General features: G+C 38.6%; 1 protein-coding gene across 1 annotated transcript in view; it reads left to right on the forward strand.

Annotated features, from left to right (window-relative positions):
* Window positions 1-22,284, forward strand: part of COL5A2 (collagen type V alpha 2 chain) — a 106,632-nt gene extending 84,348 nt beyond the window's left edge. Inside the window, 25 exon segments of the mRNA XM_004942396.4 lie at window positions 246-299; window positions 626-670; window positions 2,438-2,536; window positions 3,228-3,335; window positions 3,462-3,515; window positions 4,365-4,418; window positions 4,536-4,589; window positions 5,663-5,716; window positions 6,515-6,622; window positions 6,724-6,777; window positions 6,963-7,016; window positions 8,095-8,256; window positions 8,369-8,476; window positions 9,686-9,793; window positions 9,913-9,966; window positions 10,327-10,434; window positions 10,582-10,635; window positions 11,847-11,954; window positions 12,823-12,876; window positions 13,869-13,976; window positions 15,777-15,927; window positions 15,930-16,067; window positions 17,284-17,471; window positions 19,542-19,766; window positions 20,637-22,284. Coding sequence (XP_004942453.2) covers window positions 246-299; window positions 626-670; window positions 2,438-2,536; window positions 3,228-3,335; window positions 3,462-3,515; window positions 4,365-4,418; window positions 4,536-4,589; window positions 5,663-5,716; window positions 6,515-6,622; window positions 6,724-6,777; window positions 6,963-7,016; window positions 8,095-8,256; window positions 8,369-8,476; window positions 9,686-9,793; window positions 9,913-9,966; window positions 10,327-10,434; window positions 10,582-10,635; window positions 11,847-11,954; window positions 12,823-12,876; window positions 13,869-13,976; window positions 15,777-15,927; window positions 15,930-16,067; window positions 17,284-17,471; window positions 19,542-19,766; window positions 20,637-20,783 — 2,451 coding nt within the window. The 3' untranslated portion in view covers window positions 20,784-22,284.
* Window positions 22,285-27,801: the final 5,517 nt, after the last annotated feature.

Consider the following 27,801-nt stretch of genomic DNA (forward strand, 5'->3'; position numbering starts at 1 on the left):
AGAGATAATGTTATTTTTAGAGCTGACATGCGTAAGTCTGACAAGTATTAAAAAAGGGCTGCTATTTCGTTTATAGTGGGAAAACACTTTGTTGCTATATTCATGTAACTATTTTGCTTGAGGATTTCTGAGGGCATAATCTTGTACCATATACAATATATCCATATTATTGGTGTCCTAAATCTGACTTTAAATGTTCATAGTTTATTAAAACCATATTTTAATTTTACCTATTTTTTTTACAGGGCTTACCTGGGCCTCCAGGTCCTCCAGGTGAAGGAGGAAAGCCAGGTGATCAGGTAATTTCTGTATAATTTTACAAGAAACAGCTTTGTGAGGTAGCTTTACCTTTTCTCCTCTTTGTGATTTAATTTCCCACTCTATTTCAAAGTATGTACTGATATAGTCTAGAAGCTGTCTATGAGGACTGCTTTTGGAAAAAGTAACTACTAGAATATAGCTATCCTATTGTTCTTGGTTGGAAAATCTTCTCTTGTTCTGCACAGATAGTATTCAGAGCTGGTCATGTACATTCACAGTACTTTGGAAATAATTATCTCTAATTTTCACAGCTATAAGGCTATGAATATGCTTTCATCCTAATGGTGAACTCTCTTATGCATAGGGTGTTCCCGGAGATCCTGGAGTTGTTGGTCCATTGGGTCCCAGGGTAAGTATTTTTCTTCAGAAGTATTTATAACAGTTTTCTGAGGTTGAAAGTTGATGCACCGTGTGAACTTTGACGGCCAAAATGAACAGTTTGTCTTTCTTGCCTCTGACAGAATAATTGTAAGCATGCTTATATTTAAAGGTGGTGTGTTTTCTATAAAACTGGCCTCCATTAATGGTTCCGTAGCTCATGAAGTAGTGTTAATATCTGCTAAGTGAACAGATGTAACTGTGTAAACTGAGTGGTTTACAGTCTGTGGAAAGACTGTCTATTTTGCTAAGCAACTTTCTGTATTGCCTACCTTTAACAATAAAAACCTAATGCTGTTCGTTTCATTAGTTCTCCTATGTAGGTTGCTCTGAATGTAATGCTTCCTATTTATTTCTGTGGATACTACAATAGATAAAAAATGCAAAACAGCACTGTTTGAAAGGGCAAATTCTCAGCTACAAGATATCATTTTTCAACATAGTCACTGCCATTAGCCATGCATTTTTCACCAGCAGTGAACAAGAGTCTTTATGCAGTACTCATAAAAATCTGTACCAGCAGAGGTGCTCCACTCTTTCACAGCTACAGGATGGCACTGTTGCTTGGAAAATGTTGCCTATGACGTCCAGCTTTTCTTAGCCTCGACAGATGGAAGTTAGAAGGCACCAAATCCAACCTATATGGTGGGTGTGGTAGGACAGCCCAGCCAAGATTGGCAGTGTGCTCCATGGTCTTCACGCTGGTGTGGGGCCTGGTGTTACCATGTCACAAGGGAAAGGTTGTCATCTTTTCAGACCCAACTCCAAAAGTTCGAGACTTCAGCTTTGTCAGCATCATGATGTAGCAGTGGTCAGAGTTGATGGTTTGTCCGTGTTCCAGAAAATGGAATTAATCTACTTATTGCAAAAGATAGTTCATGTCACTTTAGCCACTGAGGGCTGCATCTCGAACTTGTTATTCAATGGGGAATTCACGTCATCACTCCAAGGACTGCTGTTTTGACTCTGGCTCATAGTGGTGACACGACATCTCATCACTGGTGATAATGCGATCCAGGAAACTGTCACCATTGGTCTCGTATTGCTGCAGTAGGTCCTGACAAACTTGCTTATGGTGTTCTTTCTGTGCCTGCTTTTGTGGGAACCACCTGACACAAACTTAGTGATATTCCAATGTTATCACCATTGTTTCAGTGCATTGAAGCTGACGTTTGGCTCTGTACGCAGTTCCCTGGTCATAATCCTCTGGTTGGCACAGATTAAGATGCTCTTCATTTCAAGGTGTGAAAATTCATGGCTGTCCCAAACATGGCTCATCTTTCACATTGCTGTTGCCGCTGCTAAAAGACACCATCCGCCACCTCGTTGTGCCCACATCCACTGTGTGGTCTCCACAGATGTTCTGGAAGCATCAACAAATGCCACTGGGTGCCATTTTTTCCACATGGAGGAATTCAGTGACACTTCTTTGCTTCACTCGCACTTCCATGTCTGGTGCCATTCTGTCAGACTGCCCCTCTTCTGCCATCTGCCGTATGGCAACAAAATGTAGTAGGATATTGGTGGGAAGGTTCAGCCTCTACTATGACACCAACATCCACCTCTGACACTGTGGGCCAACATAATGAAATAGGAGGCGTTACTTTTGGAGCAGGCCTTGTAGAATTAGTTCATGGGCTCTTTTTTTACGTAGCCTGTGCTCATAGTGTACTTTACTGCTTTTGCTACCAGAGTTGTGCCCTGGTTAGTAAATAAGTGACAATTATCCATTTCATAGGGAGAACGTGGCAATCCGGGGGAACGGGGAGAGCCAGGTGCATCAGGACTTGCAGGTGAAAAGGGTATGGCTGGAGGTCATGGTCCTGATGGGCCAAAGGTAAGCTACGGTGAGATTTGTTTTGATAAAGAGATGCTTTGTGTAATTGTTGTTCAGAAGAGCATCAGGGAGATTTTTATTCTGTATACTTCTCAGTAGATCAAGGCAAAGCCACTTCTAAACTACTAAAGAAAAAAGACTAATAATGGCTCTGTTTTAAGAACTGCATCAGTTTACACTAAGAGTTGGCAGTGTTGAGTGTTTAAAAGTAAATGCCAGAAGCTGTGCATCTTTCCTTCACCTGTGATTGATTTAATTGGTCCTTGAAAGATCGCACCAGTTATGTGAGATCTGTCATGGATGTGAGCTGTGAGAAACAAAGTATAAATAGAATGTCTCTGCCCCTTCTTGCTTCTACCTGCTGCTGCTGCTTTGTTTAATAAACTGATGGACCATCAGGGTAAAGGCAGAGAGAAGCTCAAGCTTTTTGTCTGTTCTAACCACCACTATGCACTGGTATGATTACAATCCTAATGCGTTTGGAAGGACTGTGGTATTACAGTTGAATTTCCTGAGGAACATAATGGGAAATGAGAAGTATTTGGACATGATTAAGTTCAAAATTTAAGAGAAAATCGTTACTTAAAACTCTACCCCAGAGACTGCAACACAGGCACAGTGTGTTCTGCAGCCTGGAGAGAAAGATACTTCTCAGATGAATAGACAATAACTCACACTTTATTCATTCCAGGGAAGCCCAGGCCCTAGTGGGACGCCTGGTGATCCAGGCCCACCAGGTCTTCAAGGTATGCCTGGAGAAAGAGGGATTGCTGGAACTCCTGGTCCAAAGGGTGACAGAGTAAGTATTTCTGTTGTGCCACGTAGAATCACCTGTCTCTTAATATTGCAGTTGTGCAGTAGCATGAACTATTCAGCATTCAGTGTCATAACTTAAAGTTTCTGTTTGTTTCTTTGTTTTTTATAGGGTGGTATGGGTGAGAAAGGTGCTGAAGGTACTGCTGGCAATGATGGGGCAAGAGTAAGTACATCTGTAACTCTTTTAATATCTGCCCTCCTCACAGAAGATTGTTTACTGTGCTAGGGGGTACTCAGATCAGAGTTAAGCTGTACTCAACTTAGAGATATGATGAGTTGATGCATTTCTTCTGATGTTCCAAATCTGGTCCAGTTTTGCAAGACAACTGTGCGCAACATACTTGTACATCTATTTCATGCCCATGTTTTGTATAATAGATAAGTGGAGTTGGGATTTTCACGGTAAAGTTTCGCCGAAGTAATGTGTTAATTTGAGATTTCTAAATACATAAGGAAGCAAAAGTGTTTGTGCTTTAGGATCAAGGGTATTTGATTGGTTTGGATGGAGTGATTGGAACTCACTTGCCTAACTATGCCATGAAGAGAGAAAGTATGCTTTAGAGGAGTGTGCAAGATGTATATGAATCTTCCAAAGTAATGATAGATGGTTTAAAATAAAAATGTGAACAACTAGGATAAAAGATATTGAGGTCTTATGTGTTAAGTGGGTAAAAAAGGATTTAATTTCTTCCTGAGAAAGCAAAATAAAGCCAGGGCTGTTACTCTGTTTTTTATCATTGGCCTTATTCATAAATGTTGCAAAGAAGAAATTGAAGTTAGTGAAGAAACAGCGAATGAGAGAAAGGAAGACTACAGAGATATGGAATTTTGGTCACTGTGAAAGGAAATGCAAGTAAATTTTAGATATGGAGGACCCAGTAAGTTTTCAGACATAAAGAAGAATTTACAGGAAAGAATTAAAAAATGGAAATATTATCATATCAGAGGTTCTGAATTAACCATTTTGAAGCATCACTTTTCTAACTTTCTTTCTACTTAATTTGTTCAAAAGGGTCTTCCTGGTCCAATAGGCCCAATGGGTCCAGCAGGGTCCACTGGAGAAAAGGTAAACAGACTTTCATGCTGTTCCCTACTCAAGCTTCTTAATATCATCATGCCTTATTGGCACTTTTTCTACTCATCAGATAAGTTACTGGGAACTGACTTCAAGTTTTATTTTAAGGGTGAACCAGGTCCTCGAGGTCTTGTTGGTCCTCCCGGTTCTCGTGGAAACCCTGTGAGTAAATGTTCATTTTTTACCTAACATGAGTTAACAAATATTACAAATATATAATTCTGATCCAAGCTTCAGGCATTTGTATCATTTGCTTGCATAGTCTCCTGTTTTTCTTTTTCTTTTTGTAGCCAAATTGTGTAGTTCCTGTCTTGATATTGTGCAGTTGCGAAAGTGTTGTCATGTCTTGTTCCTATGTCTTATACTTGTTTTAGGGCCACCTTTACTTAGAGTTACCCTCATTTACCTCGATTCTGAAAGTATAACACTTCTAATCATTTAAGTCTTTTTTTTTTTTAAACAGTGCCAATTCCAGATATTACTGTATCCATAAAGTTATTTTTAAGGACAAAACACAGATATCTGTCTTGATTCATCCAAAAGTGTTAATACTTTTTATCTATTTTTCCTTCTATTTGTGATTTTAGAGATCTTGACAATTGGTTTGGATGACTAACGAGTTAGAAGTTTAGCCCTTCTAGATTCTTCACACCAGTTGGAATTGATGGTGTCTCTGTCATAAATCAGAACAATCTCAATTCTAGTATAAATTGAAACAGCTTGCACCCCTCTGGGGAATGCTGGAGCTTGGCAGCCTTCAACTCCTCCCTTTCCAAACAAATGTTATGTGAAAAACTCAGCTGAAGCAGTTCACAGCCCATTCTGACCTTGCTGAAGAGTACATCTTCGAGTTGTTGGTAGTTTTTTTTTTTTTTTTTTTTTTTTTCCACAGATGTATCTGATTGGAATGCTAAATTCTTTAGAATGTGTGTTATTAGCTAATCCTGCTACTACTGGAAGTGGCTGTGTGCAGAATTCCTACTGTTCTACCATTTGCATTTGTCTTTTGTCTCTAAATTCCACAAGTTGGTGTAGTCTTGACCACGGGGCAGGCCTTATTGTCATAGTTAGCATCTTTTATTGTGTGATTAAATGATCATTTGATTTGGATTAATAGAGCAAGAATATAATCACACAACAGTAAATACTTAGCTTGTTCTCTTCTTTGTTTGCCTACAAAAATTACTGTATATAGACAGATGCTTATTTTACTTACAATTAATTTTTTTTTCTAGGGTTCTCGAGGAGAAAATGGCCCAACTGGTGCTGTTGGTTTTGCTGGTCCTCCAGTATGTGTTTTGTAACACTAATGAGTTTCTTTTAGTAATGCTTTGACTTATTTAGTTTCTTTCATTATGAATAATATTGCAGTGTTTTGGAACGTGAGTCACATTTTGTTGGAAAAAGATCTGTTTCTTTTTCCCATCATGATGCGAAGTAGTAAAGAGGGCCAATGAATACCCTAGATGACTGAAAAATTGTTTTGTTGAAAAGGTGATGTAATTTTTCACCGGATTTCATATCTTCATGAATATACTTAGTTGTTCCTTTGAGATTAAAATGAAGCAGATTGTGAAGTGTCATCTACTGAAGGTAGCAAAGGTTTCCTCTATGACTAGTGGAGAATGGTATGAATTCAGGGAATAAATAGAAAATTTGTGAGATTTTCAGTGAATACCTCAAACTTTCCCTCACAAGGAATGAGGTGCCTGCTTTCCCTGATAGGAAGAAAAGACTGTAAAAGAGAATGTTGGTTCAGTTTCTTTTAGAAACATAACAGGTTCTGAGGAAAACATCAGATCTAAAGAAATGAAAAATATTAATTAGAAAATATTTTTAATGAAAATTTTGACTTCCTGGAGTTTTCAGAAAACCACATCTGTCGTCTTCTGCAGACTGTGATGAATGGTTACATTCCCCTTGAATTTAGCTATTGAGCAAATGCACTGTTTTGTGGATTTATATTTTTGTGTTTTATTTTCTGTTTTATTTTACCTTTGAGATGTTCTCTGCAAGGTAACCTGTTAGGTTAGAAGGATGTGGTATTCTCTGATCTGGTGCTGCTTCTATAATATGATTTCTTATAGGGCCCTGATGGTCAGCCGGGTGTGAAAGGTGAACCTGGGGAACCTGGACAGAAAGGAGATGCTGGATCTCCAGGACCACAGGGTCTTGCTGGATCTCCTGGTCCACCAGTAAGTACAGTTCGTAGCACGATCAGAGAATAGTGTTGTAGATTGATCCTGCTTAAAGTGTTCTGAGTGTTCACTATCATCTCTCTCTCCTTTCTTCCTAGGGTCCTTCAGGTGTTCCTGGTCTGAAAGGTGGTCGAGGAACCCAGGGTCCCCCTGTAAGTAGATTTTATTTTTTATGAGGTAACTGTAGACAATCTAATATGACAACTTTATTCAATGTGTATGTGCCATTCCTCTTCTCAGCTTGTATTTTGAAGTTTAATGAATGTGGTTAAGAGCTCTTCAGGTAACTTTAGTACTGTATCTGTTTTAGTAAAGTTGATGTTGAAATATTTTTTAGGGTGCTACTGGATTCCCTGGATCTGCTGGAAGAGTTGGACCTCCTGGACCCACTGTAAGTCAATTGACATGTTAGTAATAGATGTATATTATAACTGAGTCATTGAAAACTTGAATAGAATAGGAAGCATGAAGCTATGTTTATCACATGATGCTATGGAAGAGAGCAGTTTGTCAACACTGACTTCTGTGACTGTGTATTTATATCTTACTTTATTAAACAAAACTCATTAATCTTGCAACTGATCTGTTGTGTCCAAATGAGTGCAAGACTTCATGAAATTAAGCAGTGTTTAGTTAGGCTTTGAGTTAGCTTCTCAAACTACTCTGAGGGGTTAACAAAGTGACAATCTTGTTTTTTTTTTTTTTTTCTTCAGTGGTGACTGAGGTTAGGAGAGGTTTTGTAAAAAGAGAGAGTCCTCTGCTAGTTTCTCATCAGTGGAGTTTCTCATGAGATCCTTTAAAATCATTAAAATTAAACTAGAATGCAAAAACCAGAATCTCTCATGTGTAAACATTCTTAGAAACTCTCTAGTAAAAAGAAATCTTAGCTGTGGAACAACAAGTGAAGATTTAACTTCACAGATAAATTTTTGTACAAAATAAATTGCAGTCATGGTAAGTTTATCCAAAGGTGAAGAAAAGACTGTAAAAGAGAATGTTGGTTCAGTTTCTTTATGTTTTCAGTTTTCTTTTATTTTCTTTTCAAAAGAACAAAATATGAATGTGAAGTCCTTTAGAGGTATTTGAGAAATGAAGGAAGGTCTGTGACAGGACTCCTTTGTACCACGTGAATGAAAACATGGAATATGAACTTGTGCTTGATATTGAAAACAGTGGCCAAATAATATTTTAGCAGTAGTTGTATAGGAGAAGTTAAAAAATAACAAGTGCTCTTTAAAGGAGGGATTTGAAATTGTGATGGGATGAGGAAGAAGGCTTGAGCATGGATGTAATTTTAAAATCCTGGGAGTCTAGCACCACTGTAAATGAGATTGTACTACCTCTGTGCTCTGTCACACATTGTTCCTCCCTGGGTTCATATTTACAGTTAATAAAAACAACAGTTCTTGGTGGTTGTTTGTCCTGATCAGAAAAATGTCCACTGTAACAAAGTTTTTAAATCTTACTAGGGAGCTCCAGGGCCTGCTGGGCCTATTGGTGAGCCAGGAAAAGAAGGTCCCCCAGGTCTTCGTGGTGATCCTGGTTCTCATGGTCGTGTGGGTGATCGAGGACCAGCTGGGCCCCCTGGTGGTCCTGGAGACAAGGGTGATGCAGGAGAAGATGGGCAACCGGTATGTCCTTGTTCATGTCATGACTTCCCCATCAACTAACTCTTGGTTTGGTCTTGTCATATTATTTCTACAGAAAGTATGGTAACATCATTTTATCTCCTGTGAATTTCAGGGTCCAGATGGCCCCCCAGGTCCAGCAGGAACTACTGGTCAAAGAGGTATTGTTGGTATGCCAGGACAGCGAGGGGAAAGAGGCATGCCAGGACTGCCAGGTCCTGCAGTAAGTAACAACCAAACTGATATACCAACCTTGGATATTCTCACTGTCTTTGTGGGGTTGAGAGCATAGTGCACCATAATGTGAAGAGAAAACTGGAAAACATCAATTCCTGGAGTGAACATAGAAAGAATAGTAAATAACTAAATCTCATAAAAGTGTATGAGGTGGGAGATATTATTTCTGATAATTGTATGACCTGAACCTGAATTAATAGTAAGTGAGTTATATGCTAAGGCATCTGGCTCAAGTATTCTTACTTGATTTGAAACTAGATCTTTGACAAAAACACCCCAGACTGTTCACTTAGGTGCCCAAAAGTCACTTAAACGTGAGTAAATGTTTTTTAACTGCTCTTTCGTAAACTATGAAATACAGTATTTCCAACTGTCATTTGTGCTCTTTACTTCATTGTAATATTTAGAGGAATTAATTAGAAAGCCTAATTATCCAGAAGACAAAAACATTAAAAAAAGTATCAATAAAAATAGTAGAATGGAATTTCTGTCGCTAGTGCTGGATCCACAAAGTCATTTTATAGTTTGTCAGACGAGAATTTTTCCAGGCGAAAAGAATATATTGGTGTAAATTACTTCAAAGTGCACTGCATTTTCCTAGTGTTGGGAAGACTATCTAATGGTGATAAGGCCATAAGACATTGACAAAGAAATTGTGTATGAGTGATCTGCTACTAGACAGACTAATGTCAAGTGAAGCTTTTAGTCTATACAAGCCTATTTAGAAGTGAGTAACACAAGTGAATTGCTTAAAAACATTGCAGTATATTAAATATTATTAAAAATCCATTAGAATGCTATAATGTGATGGAAAGTACAGCAATAATAGCGTGGCAAAGTCCTAAGCTGCAACAAGTGAGGATATGCCCAAATGCAACAGCCATGTAAGCAGAAACAAAGGAAAGAATCTGCTTACCTTGGAAAACCTCAGGTATGTAGGGATCCCTTTGCCTCCGCTTCTAGCCCTTAAGTGAGGTCTGGGAAGGGGTGGATGTTGGTTCTAGCCCTTCTGGCCACTCATGCATTGCATGCACCTGAGCTCTCCTGGGTTGGCTCTGCCTTCCTACCGGGTGCTTGAGGGCACCCTGTTGAGAGTACTTCAGATTCATGAGCAGTGTTTTATAGGCATTATTTTTCTTGTGCTTTCCTCTTTCAGTGATTAAAATGTTGATGTAATATTTCTCATTTCTTTTAGGGTACACCAGGAAAACAAGGTCCCACAGGGCCACCCGGTGATAAAGGTCCCCCAGGACCTATTGGCCAATCAGGTGCCACTGGACCTGTAGGGGAAGCTGGTCCAGAAGTAAGTAGTATGCAGGAAAAAAAAAACAACAAAACAACAGAAAGACAACTTTCTAGTTCGTCGTTTGAAGTGTGAGATTGTGGAGCTAATCAATGGCCATATATGTTTCATAACTCCAGGGACCTGCTGGTAATGATGGTACTCCAGGACGAGATGGAGCTGTTGGAGAGCGTGTAAGAATAAGTTGTTTTCTTAAATCTGTAAATCTCCATTTTATTATTGTTTTTTTAGCGGCTTTGTTTTTTTCATTCAATTGACTGGAACGAAGAATTTGCTTTATAAGCCTATTATGGCTTTAAATAAGGAGAATCTCTCAAAATTGAGGACACCTGGCTAAGAACACCTGTCCCTGGAAACTCAGTCTTGAGTTCTTACAGAATGAATATCTTTGTAGATCGCAGTTGTGAGAAAATAGATTAGGAATGCTAATGTCTTATTGCTTAGGGGAAAATACATTAAGAATGCTAACTTATTATTGTTTTAGTCTATTTCCATTCTCTTCAGATAAATAATATCGAAATTATGTTTTGCAGGGTGATCGTGGTGAACCTGGCCCTGCAGGCCTACCTGGTTCTCCAGGAGGTCCTGGAACTCCAGGTCCTGTTGGCCCCCCGGGAGATGCAGGTCAAAGAGGTGAAACTGTAAGTGACTTGCTTGTTTTGGTTTGGTTTTAATAACTTGTTATATGTGTGTGTGTGCGTGTATATGCATGTGTGTAGATACATATGTATAGTATTGTGTCTACTTTTGTGGATTGTTTCACATGTCCTCTCTGTGCAATCTTTTAGGGTTCTCGAGGGCCAGTGGGTCCCCCAGGCCGTGCAGGAAAAAGAGGTTTGCCTGTAAGTTTTCCATGATCTCTATGATTTTATCTGAGATGCTTTTAACAGGACAAAGCATGAGAAACAGAGCCCAAATCAGAATATTGAGCAAAGCTTCAACATTAAGTGTTTTGATTTCCAAATGCTTTTGAAGTCTCTTTGGAGCGTGATGCTGTCCAGAGGATGGTAGACCTGAGTTAGTAATTGGCTATGATCTGTATGACAATTCAAATTAGGAGTGAAGAAATGAATGCTAAAGAACAAGGCAGATCATTAGCTCAAAATGGCAGAAATATAAAAGACAAAAATAAAAAAAGAAATCACCTGTTCCCATGAAACTACCTTTTTTAGTTTAGAAGAATCTGAATTCAATCCAAAAGAAAAGCAAGCAAACCCCATCTTTTTGTGTTACATAACTCTTTTATAATCCAACATTGGAAGAAAAAATGAATTGCAAACTTGGGAAATTCAAAGAATGTTATCCAGAGCCTAAGCAGAAGTCATATGAGCAAAAGGAAATGTTTATTAAGTAGTTAGTGATAATGATGCCATTGATAAACTATTTGGTATTTGGCACTGAGAAATTTAGCATGAAACTTGTGATAAGAAATACAGAACTGAGAGGACAAGCCATTTTTTTCAATGATGCTTGCATGAGTACGGAAATTTTCAATCTATCTGAAATGACAAGAATGAAATTGACAGCAGGAGAACCTAGCCATTTGTACTCGGGAGCCCAAACACTGTTCTCTGCAGTTAGGGAATGTAACTTCAGTTGTACTTCAATCATAATGTAGGCAAAAGGAACTTCAAGAATTGAAAGTGCAACGTGGAGGCTTTTTGTTTATTGTTACAAGCCTGTGAAAGTTTCGTAATACTTCAGTCTTACCTGTGGAAATCATTTCCTATATCCAGTAAGACAAAGATGTTTCTCTGTTAATTTCATGGCGTAATTTATTTAGTGTTATTATTATTACAGTTTTTTTTTTTTTTTACTGTCTTATGAAGTTAAGTAGACTAAGCCTATCACACTTGTAATTAATTATAATGCAGTTTTTTGTAATTGTTTGCTTATACTTTGGTAAAAATTACAATTCCTGAAGCTGCCTCAGCAGCATATTCTTTTTGTCTTTAGAAGTGAAGGAGGTCTCAATGCAGCACCTAAAAGAAAACGCGTTTTTTGTCTTTTCTTCCTAGTTTGGAATTTTACATATAATTACTGATTTTTACAGGGTCCCCAAGGGCCTCGTGGTGACAAAGGTGACAATGGAGATCGAGGTGACAGGGGCCAGAAAGGACACAGAGGTTTCACTGGGCTTCAAGGTCTTCCTGGTCCTCCTGTAAGCTGTTTTGTTTATACTATAATCATATTTCCTTGATAGTTAAACCATGTATTAGAAACATTAAACAACAACAACAAAAACTCACAAAGAACAAAACCACAAGTTTTTGTTTTTTTTTCCCCGTTAGGTATTTTTGAGTGGCCTGTCTGTGTGCACTTGCTTATATTTTTATTGCAATATTGCAATACTACTTTGTAGTGAAGTAAAGCTTTGCTTTGCAGGAACTGCACTCTACTATTCAGAAGTTGGTACCTTTGGGTAATTATATTAGAGTGTGGAGTATTTTTTGTCAGTGTATTTTAACAGTCAAGAAATCAAATCCAAAATGGCATGAGAACTGAGACAGTCTCTTTCTCTCCAGTACTCGTAAGAACTTCATGAATTCGCTGGCAATTGATTGGAAATAAAATGGAAAACTTTATTTTTTGATGGTTGGTCACTGATCCTGTGCAAGAGCTGAATGTTTCAACCAGTAGGCAAAGAGTCAATAATAATTAAAAAAAAAAAAAAAAAAAAAAAAAAAACCCACCAAAACACACAAATCACCACCTAAAGCATCTTTTGGACTTTATAATAGCACTGATTCTAAATGGCATGAAGCAAGCCTGTTCTGCAGAAACAACTTTACCAGTACCTAAGCACCATTCTTCTATGCATTTGAATTGAGATCGCTGTTGCTACCATGTCTTTGTGACAAAAGAGAATCAGATGAAAACTTATCAGAAGGGGGGAAAGGTACTTACCCTTGTTCAAATATAATATAAACTTATTCACATATAAAGGTTTATATTACACAGTATTTTTTTAAGACTAAAAGAATGTGCTTTAAATATCTCAATTATAAGGATAATTTTTTTCTGTTTAGGGCCCTATTGGTGAACAGGGCAGTCCTGGCATTCCAGGCCCATTTGGTCCTCGGGTGAGTATAAAGATTCAGTCTGGAACTTTTTCCCATTTCTTTTTTCCACAATTAGATTTCTATTTGAGCTTTATTTTTAGTTTACTGGCTTTTATTGATTTCAATATTATGTGTTTATTTCCATATCTTTTGCTGGGAGACGTTACCTTTCTAAATAAATGAGGCTTAACATAAAATGTAGCTAGATTAAAATAGGTAGTCAAAGAAAGTTAGATGAAGAGAGCTAGATGAAAAGTTCAGGATAACTACAGATCGGCAGTCTCTTTATACAGACACTTATGCTACATCTGATGCAAAGCCACATATGTGGCAGTTCTACTTTTTGAACTTTCCTACACCCTAGGAGGGGTATCGCTGAACCCTGGTGAAAGAGGAATATGATTCCTTGTATGTTCTTGAGTAACAGGATGTCTCTGGCTCTGTATGAATTTGGGCATGCAGCAGCTGCTTTAAGATGTAGCATTTGAAGTTGGACTTGCATGAATCTTTTAGGAAGAGGTAGTCAGTGAGTTCAAAGTATGTTGTCTGAGGTGACTGACTTTGGAAGAACATTGAAACTGCCTTCTTAGCATTAGAGGAGAACAAAAAGAATGATTTTTGAAGTTTGTTATGTAAATAATTGTACTGCTACCTGAATAGGCTCTTTTCAGTGGTGTCCAGCGACAAGATGAGGAGCTTCAGGTGCAAACTGGAACACTGGTAGTTCCATATGAACATGAGGAAAAACTTTTCACTTAGATTACAGAGCACTGGAGTGCAGGCTGCCCAGAGAGGTTGTGGATTCTCCTGCTGCGGAGATATTCAAAACCTGCCCAGGCACAAAACCTGCTGTAAGGAACATGCTTTAGCAAGGCGTTGAACTGGGGAAGCTCCAGAAGTCCATTCCAATCCCTACAGATCTAGAGTTCTGTGTCTGTTTGTAGAAAGGTGGCTTTGTGTAACTTCACTATTAAATGCTAAAATAGGTTCCTTCTTTCTCCAATTTCGCGTAGGGTCCTCCAGGTCCAGTTGGGCCTTCAGGCAAAGATGGAAGTCCTGGACCACTAGGGCCGATTGGGCCTCCTGGTGTTAGAGGAAGTGTAGGAGAAGCTGGGCCTGAGGTAAGTTGATGGAAATAGAGATGCTACTTTCAAATAATGTTTTTTTTTTTCCACAGTACATTACAGTACTTTATCAAACATGCACAAACTCAAGACAAATCATGATACCAGATACAGTTTCTCCAACAGCTAACTGGGGTGACTGTGCATAAAAAAGGACTAATATCTCATTCCATTATCTTCTGAACCTCTTGGAATCTCCAGTCTTATTCACCAAGATTTTCAGCAGCATGATCTATCATGCTGTGCGTTCAGGAGATTCTTCATTCCATAATCACAGCACAAACTAATACTGAGCTCAGCTGCCCTTCAGACTCAAGTTTTAAACCATCAGCAGTGAGCAACTAAGAAAAAATACTCTGACTGTTTTGGCAAAAGTCTTAAACTTTTCTAAATCCAGCAGGCATATAACGTATTTATCAATTAATTATACCCTAATTTATAAAACACGTTATATCATCCCCAGAAGGATAGTTAGAAACTGGAGGGATTTGAGAAAGGGGTGGTACGGATGATCACGTGAAGAATTAAGAAATTACGTTGCTTGATTTGAGAGAGAGGGTAAAAAGGGTAGAATAAATGTTCCTAAAGTAATGACCAAGAGAAGGCATTTTCAGCTGTTTTTTTTCTGCCTCATACAATAAACATTCATGGTGTTTCCTGTCTTTATTATGTGCTAATATTTACCCTATTTCATTTTAATTTCTACCAATTATCAGTATTTCAATTTCTGCTGAGACATCAACAGTGAATGAAGTCTATGTAGCATAAAATGTGTATCCAAGTAGTTCTTTAGTATAATGAGATAATACAAGACATACTACATTGCAGTATTTTCAGTTTTGTTTCTCATGTTGACTTGCATGCAACTAATAATTGGAACAAAAAAGAAATAAATGCAAAGTGTTTCATTTGAGAGATGCAGTGTATATTAGTTTGGCTGTATGCTCTATCTTAATTTGGAACAGTGGTAGTGAATTCCGAAGTAATTAACCTCAAAGGAAATGCACATTATAATATACCATCTCATGCACCAGAGCTTCAGACTTGAAGCGTGGGTACATTGCAGGCTTTCTGCTGCCAAAGAGCCCTCAGAACCTGTAGGTGGACGTATAATGCTTGTTGACAGATGTCTTCTATCTTAAGACTCAGTTACCTCTGTAGATATCACAGTCCAGATTGACATAAAGACCTCAACATTCAGGAAAACATGGTTATTTGGGAAAATACTTGCTGTTCCAAGTCAGGATGATGTGGATTCTCTTTCACATCTTGGTGATCTGTTGACAGAAAGCTCAGCACTACACGGGATAAACGTATAGATATTTCTGTTCCCAAATTTTCCCTCCAGGTTTTACTAATAGAAAATGTGCTTGAAGTGTCTCAGGGTAGGCAGGAATTTTAGATTGCTCTGAAAACTGCTTGCAGCTGTGTGGAAATAAAGCTATTAGGCTGGGATTTGAGAACAAGGCAGGACAGATGACTTAAAAAACTGGAATCAAGAGGCTTTGATGACTTCTTCCAGCTGTTGTCTGAAAGCTAAATTGAGAAGAAGTTGAGCAAGATATTAAGACAGACAGTGAAGACATGAAGCAGTGTGCAGCTCTAAGAGTGCAGTGCTAATCTCTTTTCTCTGTTCCTGGAAATGTGAAGTGTTTACCTACATATGAATTTTTCCTGCATGTTAGAGTGAATGGCCCCAAAGTGTTGATTTTTAGTGACTGACTTCTCTATCATTTTATTTGGTATTTATGCTGTTGTGCCTCTATTGACATTTTTTTTTGTTGTGTTGTACTTTAGGGTCCACCAGGTGATCCTGGCCCTCCTGGTCCCCCCGGCCCTCCAGGTCACCTCACTGCTGCCATTGGTGACATTATGGGACACTATGATGATGCTATGGCAGATCCACTACCAGAGTTTACTGAAGATGAAGCAGCTCCTGATGACCACAATAAACAGACCCAGGAGTCCATGCCACGCTGAAGTCACTGAGCAGCCAGATTGAGACTATGCGCAGCCCAGATGGTTCGAAGAAACACCCAGCACGGACTTGTGATGACCTGAAGCTGTGCCACCCATCCAAGAAGAGTGGTGAGTGTAAACGCGCTACCTTCTGTATGTGGCATAAGAGCTGTCTTATTTCCAATATATACTCAGTCATGAAAAAAAGTGTGTAATACTAGTTTTGATTTTGGTTTAATCCAGCATGAACGCTAAGAACTCAAGAACTTCTTCCACACAGGAATGTCTGTCTTCTTGCCTGTGGGATATATATTCTGATATACACCGCACTTATTCCTTTGGTATATAGAATAAAATCATTAAGGTTGAAAAAGACCACTAAGATCATTTAGTCCAACCACCATATCCTCCACCACTGTGCCCACTAACAGTGTCCCTCAGTGCCACATCTCCATGTTTCTTGTATACCTTCAGGGTCAGTGACTCTACCATATCCCTGGGCAGTCACTCCTGAGAAGAGATTTTTCCTATATCCAACCTAAATGCACTTGGCACAACTTAATGCCATTCCCTCTAGTCCTGTCACTAGTTACATGGGAGAAGAAGCAGACTCCCTCCTCACTACCGCCTCCTTCCGCCTCCTTTCATGTTTTTATGCATTTTTACATCTAAAATAGTTTTTACTTCATGGTTTTCAGCTTCTGAAAGTTACCAGCAGGTAGTACCGCTTAGATGATGACGGAGATAGATAGTTACATCAGTTTTGATTACTTGCTTAATTGCTATCAGCTCAAAATATTACTAATCAAAATAGGATTGACCCATGAGTTTTTTCCATCCAGAATTCTTTGCTGCTGCTTCCTACTGACAATTGGTAGGTGGTAAAATGCTAACATGCCAGTTGGAGCTTCCCTAATCAATGAGTTGTGACTGATAGAATAGACTGGAAAGCAGACAGTTTTTTGTACCCCTTACCATCTTTTCCCTTGTTTCCTGAAACACTGCCACCACCATTAATATTAGGAAAAGCATCTGCAGCAAAAATTTGCATCTCTTATGTGTTCTTTATGCACTTGGAGCATCTATCAGCTTTGAAATAGATTTGAGCAACCTTAAACTGTGAAATCTTGATTCTTCAGTTTGGAAATATTTGAAATGCTGATGGGCTTGCATTTAAAGCAACTTTAAGGTGAAGTACATGTCAAAATACATATTGGTTATATGAAGCAAATGCTTGTTTTTCCTTGTGTGTTGTACTGTGAAGACATTGTTTTGTTTGTATCTCCCCTCTTATTTCAAGAATCTTGGTAATATAACAGAATTTTATATTTTGTATCCTTTGCAGGTGAATATTGGATTGATCCTAATCAGGGATGTGTTGAAGATGCTATAAAAGTATACTGCAACATGGAAACTGGAGAGACCTGCATTTCTGCAAATCCGTCAACTATCCCACGTAAAACATGGTGGGCCAGCAGATCATCTGACTTGAAGCCCATTTGGTATGGCCTTGATATGAACAGGGGATCACAGGTAACTGGATGTTATTTAGTTTCAAGAATGAGCTACTTAGGATGAACATTATTTCATTTTGATGTAGAATTTCATCTGTTCCACTGTGCAAATTTGGTTTAAATTAGAACATTTTGTTTCTAGATTTGACTATCTTATATAAAATTAGTTGTTATACAGTTATTGTAGGAAAGGGAAAAAGAGTGCGAGTACATCTAAGGCAGGACTGGCCATAATCTGCCACTGCTGGTAGATGTTTATTTCTCCTGGCCCTAAAAATTCCAACCTCTCTGATGATCTACTTCAGTAACTTATTATCTTTGTCCTTAATGTGTATTTTTTGCCCTAATATGTGGCTGAAATGCTCTCATTGAACCCACTTTTATAGAAAATAAGATTGTCATTAGTTTTCAAGTACTCAGTGCTCAATCTGTCAGCGTCTATTCAGACAAAAACTTTGTCCTTAGCTTTCTGTTCAGTCTTCTGTCTGTGATAAGCCTGTTTCTAAAAGTAGGCTTAATGGTCCTGCCAAATAACAGAAATTTATGCTATGTAAAACATATAATTAATTGACAACCTTTTATCAGTTTTATTCCTGGTTCGTTAAATTAAAGCCAAATATATTTTCAGTTGTTATTTCATATAGAGTAATTAAATATCTTTAAAATGAATATTTGATGGGTAAATATAATAGGGCCTTAATCAGACAGTTCCTGTTGACAGGTCAGAATTGAAAGCAGATGTAATATTAACAACAAATGTGATACTGATTGCTTTTTTTGAGATGCTTTCACTTACTGTGAAGTTCTGGAGAACTTTCCTTGACCCAAGAGGTCACAGTTGACATTTAGCTGCCTGCGGAGCTACGTATAGAGGTTATTTATTTTGTTTTAAAGTCCTGTGCTCTTTGGAGGAAGAAATTACCTATTAGCTTGGAGAAGAGAAGGCCTGGGGGAGACCTCATTGTGGCCTTTGAATACTTGAAGGGAGCATATAAACAGGAGGGGGTTTATGAGAGTGGGTAGTGATAGGACAAGGGGGAATGGTTTTAAATTGAGGAAGGGTGGAGATCTAGCTTAGATATTAGGAAGAAGTTTTTCACCCAGATGGTGGTGACGCACTGGAACAGGTTGTCCAAGGAGGCTGTGGATGCCCCATCCCTGGAGGCATTCAAGGCCAGGCTGGATGTGGCTCTGGGCAGCCTGGTCTGCTGGTTGGCGAGCCTGCACGTAGCAGGGGGTTGGAACTGGATGAGCATTGTGGTCCTTTTCAACCCAGGCCATTCTATGATCTTGAGGAAAACTGTAAAAGAATATTTCATGTTTGGAAACACTGCCCAGTTTGATAGCTAACATTAGGAACTGTTTAGTAGTCATACACCCTTATTACAGATTCTAAATAATACATGTCTGATGTTGCTAAACAAGGGTAATGTTGTATAATAATGACAGCGGTGACACAAAAGATTTTTTTTTTTGCCAGTTCCAGTGGAATGATTTCATTTTTAGTCACGATTCAATAAGCGTGAATAAAGCGAAACCTTCACAAGAAGGGAGAAATTATCAGGAATTTAAACTTCATTGTCATTCATAGTAATATTGTTTTAATTTTTTATAGAAACAATGCTACATCATAAAACATTTTCAGGAAGCTAATTATGTGATGGATGTCTATATGCAAATGTATTTTATATAGTCAAACTGGCTGTTGACGACACTTCTACATACAGTACACAACCTATAGAAAACAAGCTGCTGAAGTTGCAATGTAGGGGGTACACTATAAAAGGGCTTTCTCAGCTTGACTTTTCTCACTTCAGTTGAGGTTGTTGTCAAGCACTATTTCATTCCACCTTTCAGTTTCAGAGCTAAATGGCCAAAATTCTCCCAGATGATCTCTGCTGCAGGCCGTCTACATTTCTTCATCCTCAGCATCCACAAAATTAAACAAGAAATCATTCTTAGATTTTTTGTAGTAAAGCTCCTACCAGTCATGTCCGGAAGGAGTTATGATAATGACATGTTTATAAAATTCACAAGCTGTTAATGAATATTTATATAATGAATGGTGATCTATTTCATGTCTTCATAGTTTGTGTATGGGGATACAGCTGTCACTCAAATGACATTCCTGCGCCTCCTGTCAAAGGAAGCTTCCCAGAATATCACTTACCTCTGTAAGAACAGTGTTGGGTACATGGATGACCAAACTAAGAACCTCAAGAAAGCTGTCATTCTGAAAGGGGCCAATGACCTGGAGATCAAGGCGGAGGGAAACAGCCGATTCAGATACACTGTTCTTCAAGACAGCTGTTCTGTAAGTTGCCTTTCTGTTGGTGGTATGGAAAAAACGTCTTCTGGCTCTTGATGGTGGCATTTCATGATTTGGAAAGCAATCCATGGAATACGATAAATATAGCAGTGCAGAATTTCACTATGAATTACAGAAGTAACTGAATAGGCATTTTGCTACAATTCTCAGTTCATGTAATCAATGTCTTCAGAGGATATTAATAAATTATTGGTTATTAGTCAGCATACCGAGATGCATATCTTCCCAGCTTGTATTTTTGCAAACAATATTTGTTATTTCTTTGTGAAATCTCATAAAGAAATAAATTAATCTCAAGCATTGGTCTGCCAAATGGGTAGGATTATTGCAGCAATACTCCAGAGAAAATTCATCGGTACTGAGACTGACTGAATTAGAGAGGAAGATGTTCTTCCCCCAGCAAGTTTTAGCAGCCTTAAATCCACCAAGTGAGTGTAGTGTAGATTTTGTCAATAGTATTCTCAGCCAAATCCAAGTTATGGGCAAAATTCGACTAAAATTAGTTTTGCACTTGATATAAATCAGAATACTCTCTCTGTTTTAAAGGAATGTACTTCAAGTATGTGTGTGCAGGTACATATGCATAGAAAGAAGAAATTAATAATGAAAGGAAAAATCAATCCATCTTGAGGGGGGAATCCTCCTGTATCAGTTGGACAGGTCAGTTCATCACGATGAAAGCAAGACAGATATGTTTTAAAATAATCAAGGTACAGTGCAGAAAGGAGAGGATTGCTCAGCAGAGGTACAGTGAGACAATCCTGAAATATCTCAGACAGTCGGCTCACCAGCTGGACTTCAGATGAGATCTGGACTAATTTTTCCTCCTCTCTTTTTGTTTTTTTTTCCTTCCAGAAACGTAATGGCAACGTGGGCAAGACGGTCTTTGAGTACCGAACGCAGAACGTGGCACGGTTGCCTATCATAGATATCGCACCAGTGGATGTTGGCAGCACTGACCAGGAATTTGGAATTGAAATTGGGCCAGTTTGTTTTGTGTAAGAGGAAGGGGGGAAATAACACAGTACTCAGCCGCAACAGCAATTAAACTCATGAACTTAGACTGATTGAAGTTAATCCTGAGACTCTTGAAGTAATGGCTGATATTGGATCAGCACTGTATATACAGTTTCTAAATGCCCAGCCTCTTTTTGAATATTTATTTTACTTGCAAACCTTCCGTTTTAAATGGTTGAACCAACTTTTTGTGCAGAAGTACAATTATAAGAGTAACAGTGACCACCTTTTAAAAATAACATGAATCCTTTTCCTCGCTTTTCTTTCAGATTACTTCAGAATTTGCAGGTATTGGAAGTAGATAGTTTTTATGTGGGACTATGTAAAGCTCTAATGGTCATTTCTTTTGCTTGGATGCATAACAAATAACAGATAAGTGGAGCACTTTTGTGAACTGTTGGCTATATTTCAGTCATATCTACTCTCTCTACCCCAGTTTATCTTTCTGTGGTTGCCAGCATAATAGCTATTCACACCTCTTGCAGACAGAAATCTCTTGGACAGGATCATCTGAATCTGGCATTGTCTTTCTTGCACTTTCCTATATAATAGTCTGCTCATAAGAGTATTCAACAGCCACGATTAATTTATGTAGAAGTACTACTGGGGTAAATACAAGATTTCAGAATTAGTGTCCCATTTCTTAAATTTTGTGGCCTAATTTCACTTTTCACAATGTATTTGTGCAATTCCATTAAATTATTATTGATCATTGAAATATATATTAAACCCAACAGTTGCTGATTTTTTTTCCCAATACTTGCCTATCTAATAAGCCATTACATATAAATCATGCCAGTGTCTTATAAACGGTCCCAATTTATGTATGTTGCCAATCATTCACATGTATACCAGACCAATTGCTAATAAAGAGAGAGAAATTTTAGAAATCACTGATTTTTAGCTGGCATCCAGACATGCATTACCAGTAATTTTTGACTTGCTGGTCTTTAACTGTCAAGGCAAGAAAATTCCACCATTTCTTAGCGTGAGCTACCTCATCTCTGAAAGTTGGGATGCATTTAATATTCATATTGTTATTTTAGGTATTGAAAGGTGCTATGCGTCTGTTATTATTTTGAGAAAGGTAATAGGCAGGGCAAAAACAAAACAAAACAAAAATTGATGGTGCTAAATGGCTCTGTAGAAGGCTGATGAAATAAAGATGCTGACTCAATATTGTTTTCAGAGTTTAGCTGTTAGGCTTACAGTGTTTGAGAGAATAATGTTACAGTGCATTTATTTGTTGGTCATACAGTGTATAAATTGTTTTGTACCACCAGCATGCTTTATTTTGTAAAGTATGTGGGTACAAAATAACTTAGTTTTTTATTTCTTAATTGCATCTGTGCTCTCCAAGTTTGTTGTTTGTTTCTTTAAAAAAATAAAAAAATAAACATCTGGGGCCATCCCTAAAGAAAGTCATGCACATAGCTTTATTCATGTATCTTTGCAAAGCATTTAATTAAATACATGCTTCTCGCTATTTAAGTGGTTTTCCTTTTGTAAAACTTCCAGTGTGTCCCACGTCAATTAATTTCCAGAAGAGTGAACATAGAAGTGTTTATTTTTTTGTTGCTATTGGAATAACTTGTTTGCAGTGTGTTTGCCTGAATTATTTTACACATAGGGAAATGAAAGTATGTTGAATAAGTCCTTATTTTGTTACAGTTTTCACAAGGTAGTTGTCAGTTTGTATGGAGCTATCACCAGAAATGCTAGTAAGGCTGCCAAACTGGTATTGTTTTTGAGACTCCAGACATTAGGATTGTTTTATGTTAGACTGAGTAAAGTGTGACTTATCTAATTCCAAGTGTCAACGTAAGTTATCTCTGACAGATGACAGCTTTTGGACAAGCCATAATGCTGCATTTTATCAAGGCAGGCAAGAATTCATGTTCCTTTCTTCCTTCTGAAAATGTAGGAGCTTTGTAAGTTTCCAGATTGTCCATATGCACATCCACTGGCGCTAGGAGCATGGAACTGTAAGATTCACATCGCCATCATCTGTTTTCTTTCATTTCCCTGTCAGGAACAGCATCATTTTTTTTTCTTTTACTAGTGTAAAATGATCACTATCAATACGTAACTGAGGAGTCAGCGTATTGCACTGGATCCTTAACAGAAATTTAGATGATATTAACTGCAGAGAGTAGTCTGAGGAATGTTGGCTTGCCCTAACGTGTTCATGCAAACGTATTATCCAGTGGCTTTGATCATATCTGTAAGTGTCAGTCAGATGCACAAAGTAAATAACATTTGGTGTACAGATAATACTAGAAAGGTACTTTAAATTTCTTATATTTTGTCAGCAAAGTGTCATAATGTGTGTTTATTATAAGTATTTTTGTGAGGTTGTTGAAGGAGAAGTGTATTTAACTGTAAGAGTACCTATTATTTTCCTTTTCAAGTCGTTCTCATCACACCTCCATCTCCATACAAAGCATGCAGTATTTCCACAGGGATGTGCCTCAAGTAGTGAAGGAGAGCTTTAGCTGTGAGGCACTCTGAGATGGTATTCTGTAAAAATAAACCCATCACTGGAGGATCACTGAGGCAAAGCCTCCACATGAAGTTAAGTAAAGGGTCTTTATAATAAAAATAATAATAATAGGAAGAGTGGGTGGAAGGGTGGATTGGGGGAACATTGCTTTTCTTCTCATCTGGCCACGTGGCACGGTTTCAGGTAAATACATCTTTAATTCCAAGAACATAGATGGAATGATCTGATGATTTGCAAGACATAGATTAGCTTATAAAGTAGCACTAATTAAATATCAGCTATTTAGGACATGTAGTGCAACTCTTCTGCCTTTGTTGCAAATGGCCTCAGAAACAGTAGAAAAGGCACTTATAAGTTGTTGTGAGAGGCCCTATCAGTGCAATGGGATCCTGTCCTTTCTAATATCTCACTGAGAACAAAGAAGCAGCCAAGTATAAACATTGGAGCTATGAATTCCATGATTTTTCAGCTTCAGGGCTTTGATTTTATACTTAAAATCCATCCTGGATTTCTTTTCTTGTGCAGTGACTCCTAACGCTGATGGCTTCTTAGAGTGCATGTAACTTCTAGATTTCTTACATTTTAAAATTTCACATGAATTTTTTCTTTCTTAAGGAGAAAAATTGTGGGCAATCTTTCAAATGTGGTCAATGGGCCTTGAACATTACAACAAATATTCACAAGAATGAAAAAGTGTGTTTCTCTGCAAGCGCAGTGAACAATGAATTGGGGTTCAAGTACTGCTGAGTCTGTTCTTACTTCCCTAGTAGCTAGTTTCAGTAGTCATTCACCTTCTATTTTGATAGGAGTTTAATTATTCCTTCTCTGAGATGTTTTCTCTTTTTGCTACTTGATGTTGCCTATCAATTTGTTTTGAACAATAAGGGACATTGAAGAGAATTGGTCATTACAAACAGTTACGTTGCCCAGTGGTTTAGCTGGGCAATATTAGTGTTGCTTTATGTACTGCATAATTAAGTAATGTTAATATTGTAGCTTTTAAAAAAGCAAATGCTCTTGTTTGTTCTGTATTTCCTGAGGAGCTTAGCTCTTGTCTCAGTTTCAGCTGGGATGGAATTGCTTTCTTTCAGTGTCTGGTGTGATGCCTTGTTCTGGTTCTGGGAGAAAAACAGTGTTGATAACAGAGGGATGTGTAAAGTTGCTGCTAAGTGGTGTTGTGTAGAGCCAAGGCCATTCACAGTGAAGGGCCCAAGGAGCCTGGGAGGGAATGGAATTAGGATTGATGAGTTAAATTTGCCAAAGGGATATTCCATACCATACGGCATCAAGTGGAAGGAGTTCTGAAGGGAGGGGGAGTTCATCTGGCTCTCTTGTACTGCTTGGGGGCTAGCTGGGCATTGGTTGGGGAGTGGTGAGCAATTGCTCATGTATCACTTGTATAACATTCATATATGTGTATGTGTATATATAGTGATTACTATTATCCCTTTCCTCTTCTCTCTTGCTCAATAGTTTTATCTCAGCCTATGAGTTCTACCATTTTTTTCCCAGTTCTCTCCCTCGTCCCAGTGGGAGTAAATGAATGACTGTGGTGCTGAGCCACACAGCAGGTTAAACTACAACAGTCAGTGCGGTGCTCAATGTGGGGCTTGTCACAGGGATTGGAGTAACCACAGAACTGATTGGTGAGGGTTGTGGGACTGCATTTGTGCTCTGCTATGACCTTTTTGTTAGTTGGCAGAGACATAGCAGTTACTTTATTGATCACATTGATGGGGATCTGACGATGTCCATCTTGCCATTTGATTCCTAAGAACTGTATCTCCTGTGCAGGTCCATTGATTTGCTTTGTGGCAAAACCAGCTTTCAGAAAGGTTTTGAATTATTTTTGTCCCTTTCTTAAAAACTTTTTTCTGTTGTGTTGCCCCACATGATGATGTCATCGATGTGTTGCAGTTGTTCAGGAGCTTCCGCTGTTCCACTGCAGTGTGTATCAGCCCATGACAAATGGTGGGGCTGTGTTTCCACCCCTATGGCAGCAGAGTGCAAGCCACAATTTGCTTCTACATGGAGGGGCTTCAATTATTCAATGTGGAGCTTGAACCCACAGCCGAGGGATTAAGAGTCCTGTGCTGCTTACTGAGTAACCACAGGGTCTGTCAAAGAGGCCTGAGCAGTTCATTTGCAGCCATGTTCTCTACCTGGGCAGCAATATCTTTCCACAGTGCAGTGGCCTAGATGGGTTCGCTGCAAGTTGTTCTGCCTCCATTGCTGTAACCAGCCACCAAGCAGGAGTCAGTAGAGGTAGAGCAATGGCCACTTCCCTGATTCAGCAATGTCTAAAGCCAGTTGGATGGCCTTCACTTCTGTAAATTGACTATTTCTTCTTATCTTGTGGCAACTTTTTATAATGCGGAGCCTTTTCAGTACGTCACCTACTGTTTTGGCTCTGAATACATGCGTGTAAGGTGATCACAGCCTTACTGCAGAGAGCTCTTTCTGTTGAACGGTTTGGAAGATTACAGGGTGAGGAAAGTAAGGAATTAATGGTGTAATCCTCCTTGAATGAGGCTTTTTTGGCTTATGGGTTTGAGTGTAAATGCTTCTGTGGTAGTGTGGCCATGAAAATGAATTAGCCTGCACTGTTTCTTTTTAAAAGTCTGGAGCAGTATAGGGTACAGTTTCTCCACTCTCTTTCCGTATGGGCCTTTCCCTTTCACCTTGCTCTGGCTCAGTGGTTGTTTTGCTGTCTGTGCATGCATGAGAGCAGACGTTTATGGCCTCTCTCTCTCTCTAATGTGCTTTCCTTACCTAATTATTAGCCTTCTTTTAGCTATAGTATGTATTCATGTCCAAGATTTTATTAGTAAAGTTTATGGAGTGCTGGGATACTACTATGTAGCAATAGAAGAATGCATTAGGCAACACAGAAATTAAATAAAATGTCATGGCATTATAGCTAAAAGCAACACAAACAAGGCCTGTGAAGCGTAGCAAGCAAAAACTGGAGCATGAGGAGAAGTTATTTTCTATGAAGGCAAGTAAGAGTCTTAAAGATGGGTTAAGAGCAGGACGTATTATTTTTCTTACTGCTGCTTGGTGAGGGACTCCACGTTTTCTTTGTCCTGTGGTTGCCTGAAACTGAACTAAGTAGTTATCGGACTGGTAAATGTGGGAAGAGTACTGCACGCTGACATAGTTGAAGAATATGAAGTATGCATGAGAAATAAGTAAGTGGTTGAAGCTTTGATAGCTAGGTCAGGTGTTGAGCATCTCTACACAAAGAGACTGCCCATCCTCTCTGGACAACCTGTGCGAGTGTTGGAACACCCTCACAGCTGTGTTCAGATGGAATCTCAAAAGCTTCAGTTTGTGCCTGTTGCCCTGTCAGTGGGCACCACTTGAGAAGGAGGCTGGGTCCCTTGGCTGCTTTCCCTCCCTCAAGTAGTTATACACGTTGACTGCTGGGGTCCTGTGCTGGACTCATTCCAGTAGGTCCATGTCTCTCTTGCACGACGGAGCCCAGAAGTGGACACAGCATTCCAGGTGTGGTCTCACTAGTGCTGAGTAAGCAAAAAGGATATTTAGTAAAATATCCCTTAGAAACACTCTTGGAATCTCAGATGAAATTGCAGAGAGAATTTCCAGTTCTAAAACCGAGTAAAATTATTAGAATATCCTACCGGAAATTTAAGGAAACTTATTAGGATATTCTTGCCTGGAAAACCTGGTACGATACAGAGGTGGCCTTCAGCAGTCTTTTTGCCCCAGAAATCTGCAGGGTTTTAAAATAGCAGTTAAAATAATTTATTTAATCTCTGAATTAATCACTCCATCTACACGTTATTTATTTATTTTTTTCCACGAAATGAAGGCCACACTGAAGTTTTGATTCTTGCTAGGCAGTGGGACTCAAGGAGAGAGGCTGTATTTGTAAAAAGAATAGGACTGAAAGAGTAAAACCTTTGTAGAAGCAGCAGCAGAGTGAAATGGTAATCGTTTAAAAAAAAAAAAAAAAGAAAAAAGGATTCCCTGCCAGATAGGCAAATACTGTTCAGAAAAAAAAAAAAGATAAAAATGATGACAGTAGAAATTATGGTATTATCACCAAGAAAAACATGCAAGACAAAACAAAACCAGCTGTTCAGTACCTTATATAGAAATGCTAAGGGAACTGTGGTCCAAAGAGCCAGTAAGGTTTCTGTCTTGGTTGAAATGGGTGTTATCTGTAACAAGCAGTACATCCTTTTTTACTGACTCTAATCTCTCATATAACTTTAAATTTACATGCCAGGGGAAGATGCACTTGAATACGTAAAATCAGCTTTGAGCTTGAAAGGAGATATTGGTGATTCTGTACATCCTTGACAGATCTCTACTAGTTGCCTGTGCAAAAAGGTGTTAATCCCAGAACTGCTGTAGCCTGTGAAATTCATGTGCTGCCTATAACGGTGTGTAAGGCTGCTGCTACTCTGAAAGTGTCAGGTAAGATCTATTTTATGTGAGAAATACTATAATAATAGAACACTGGAGCATTTT

This window comes from Gallus gallus, chromosome 7 (assembly GCF_016699485.2).
Source record: "Gallus gallus isolate bGalGal1 chromosome 7, bGalGal1.mat.broiler.GRCg7b, whole genome shotgun sequence".
In the NCBI taxonomy this organism is placed as follows: Eukaryota; Metazoa; Chordata; class Aves; order Galliformes; family Phasianidae; genus Gallus; species Gallus gallus.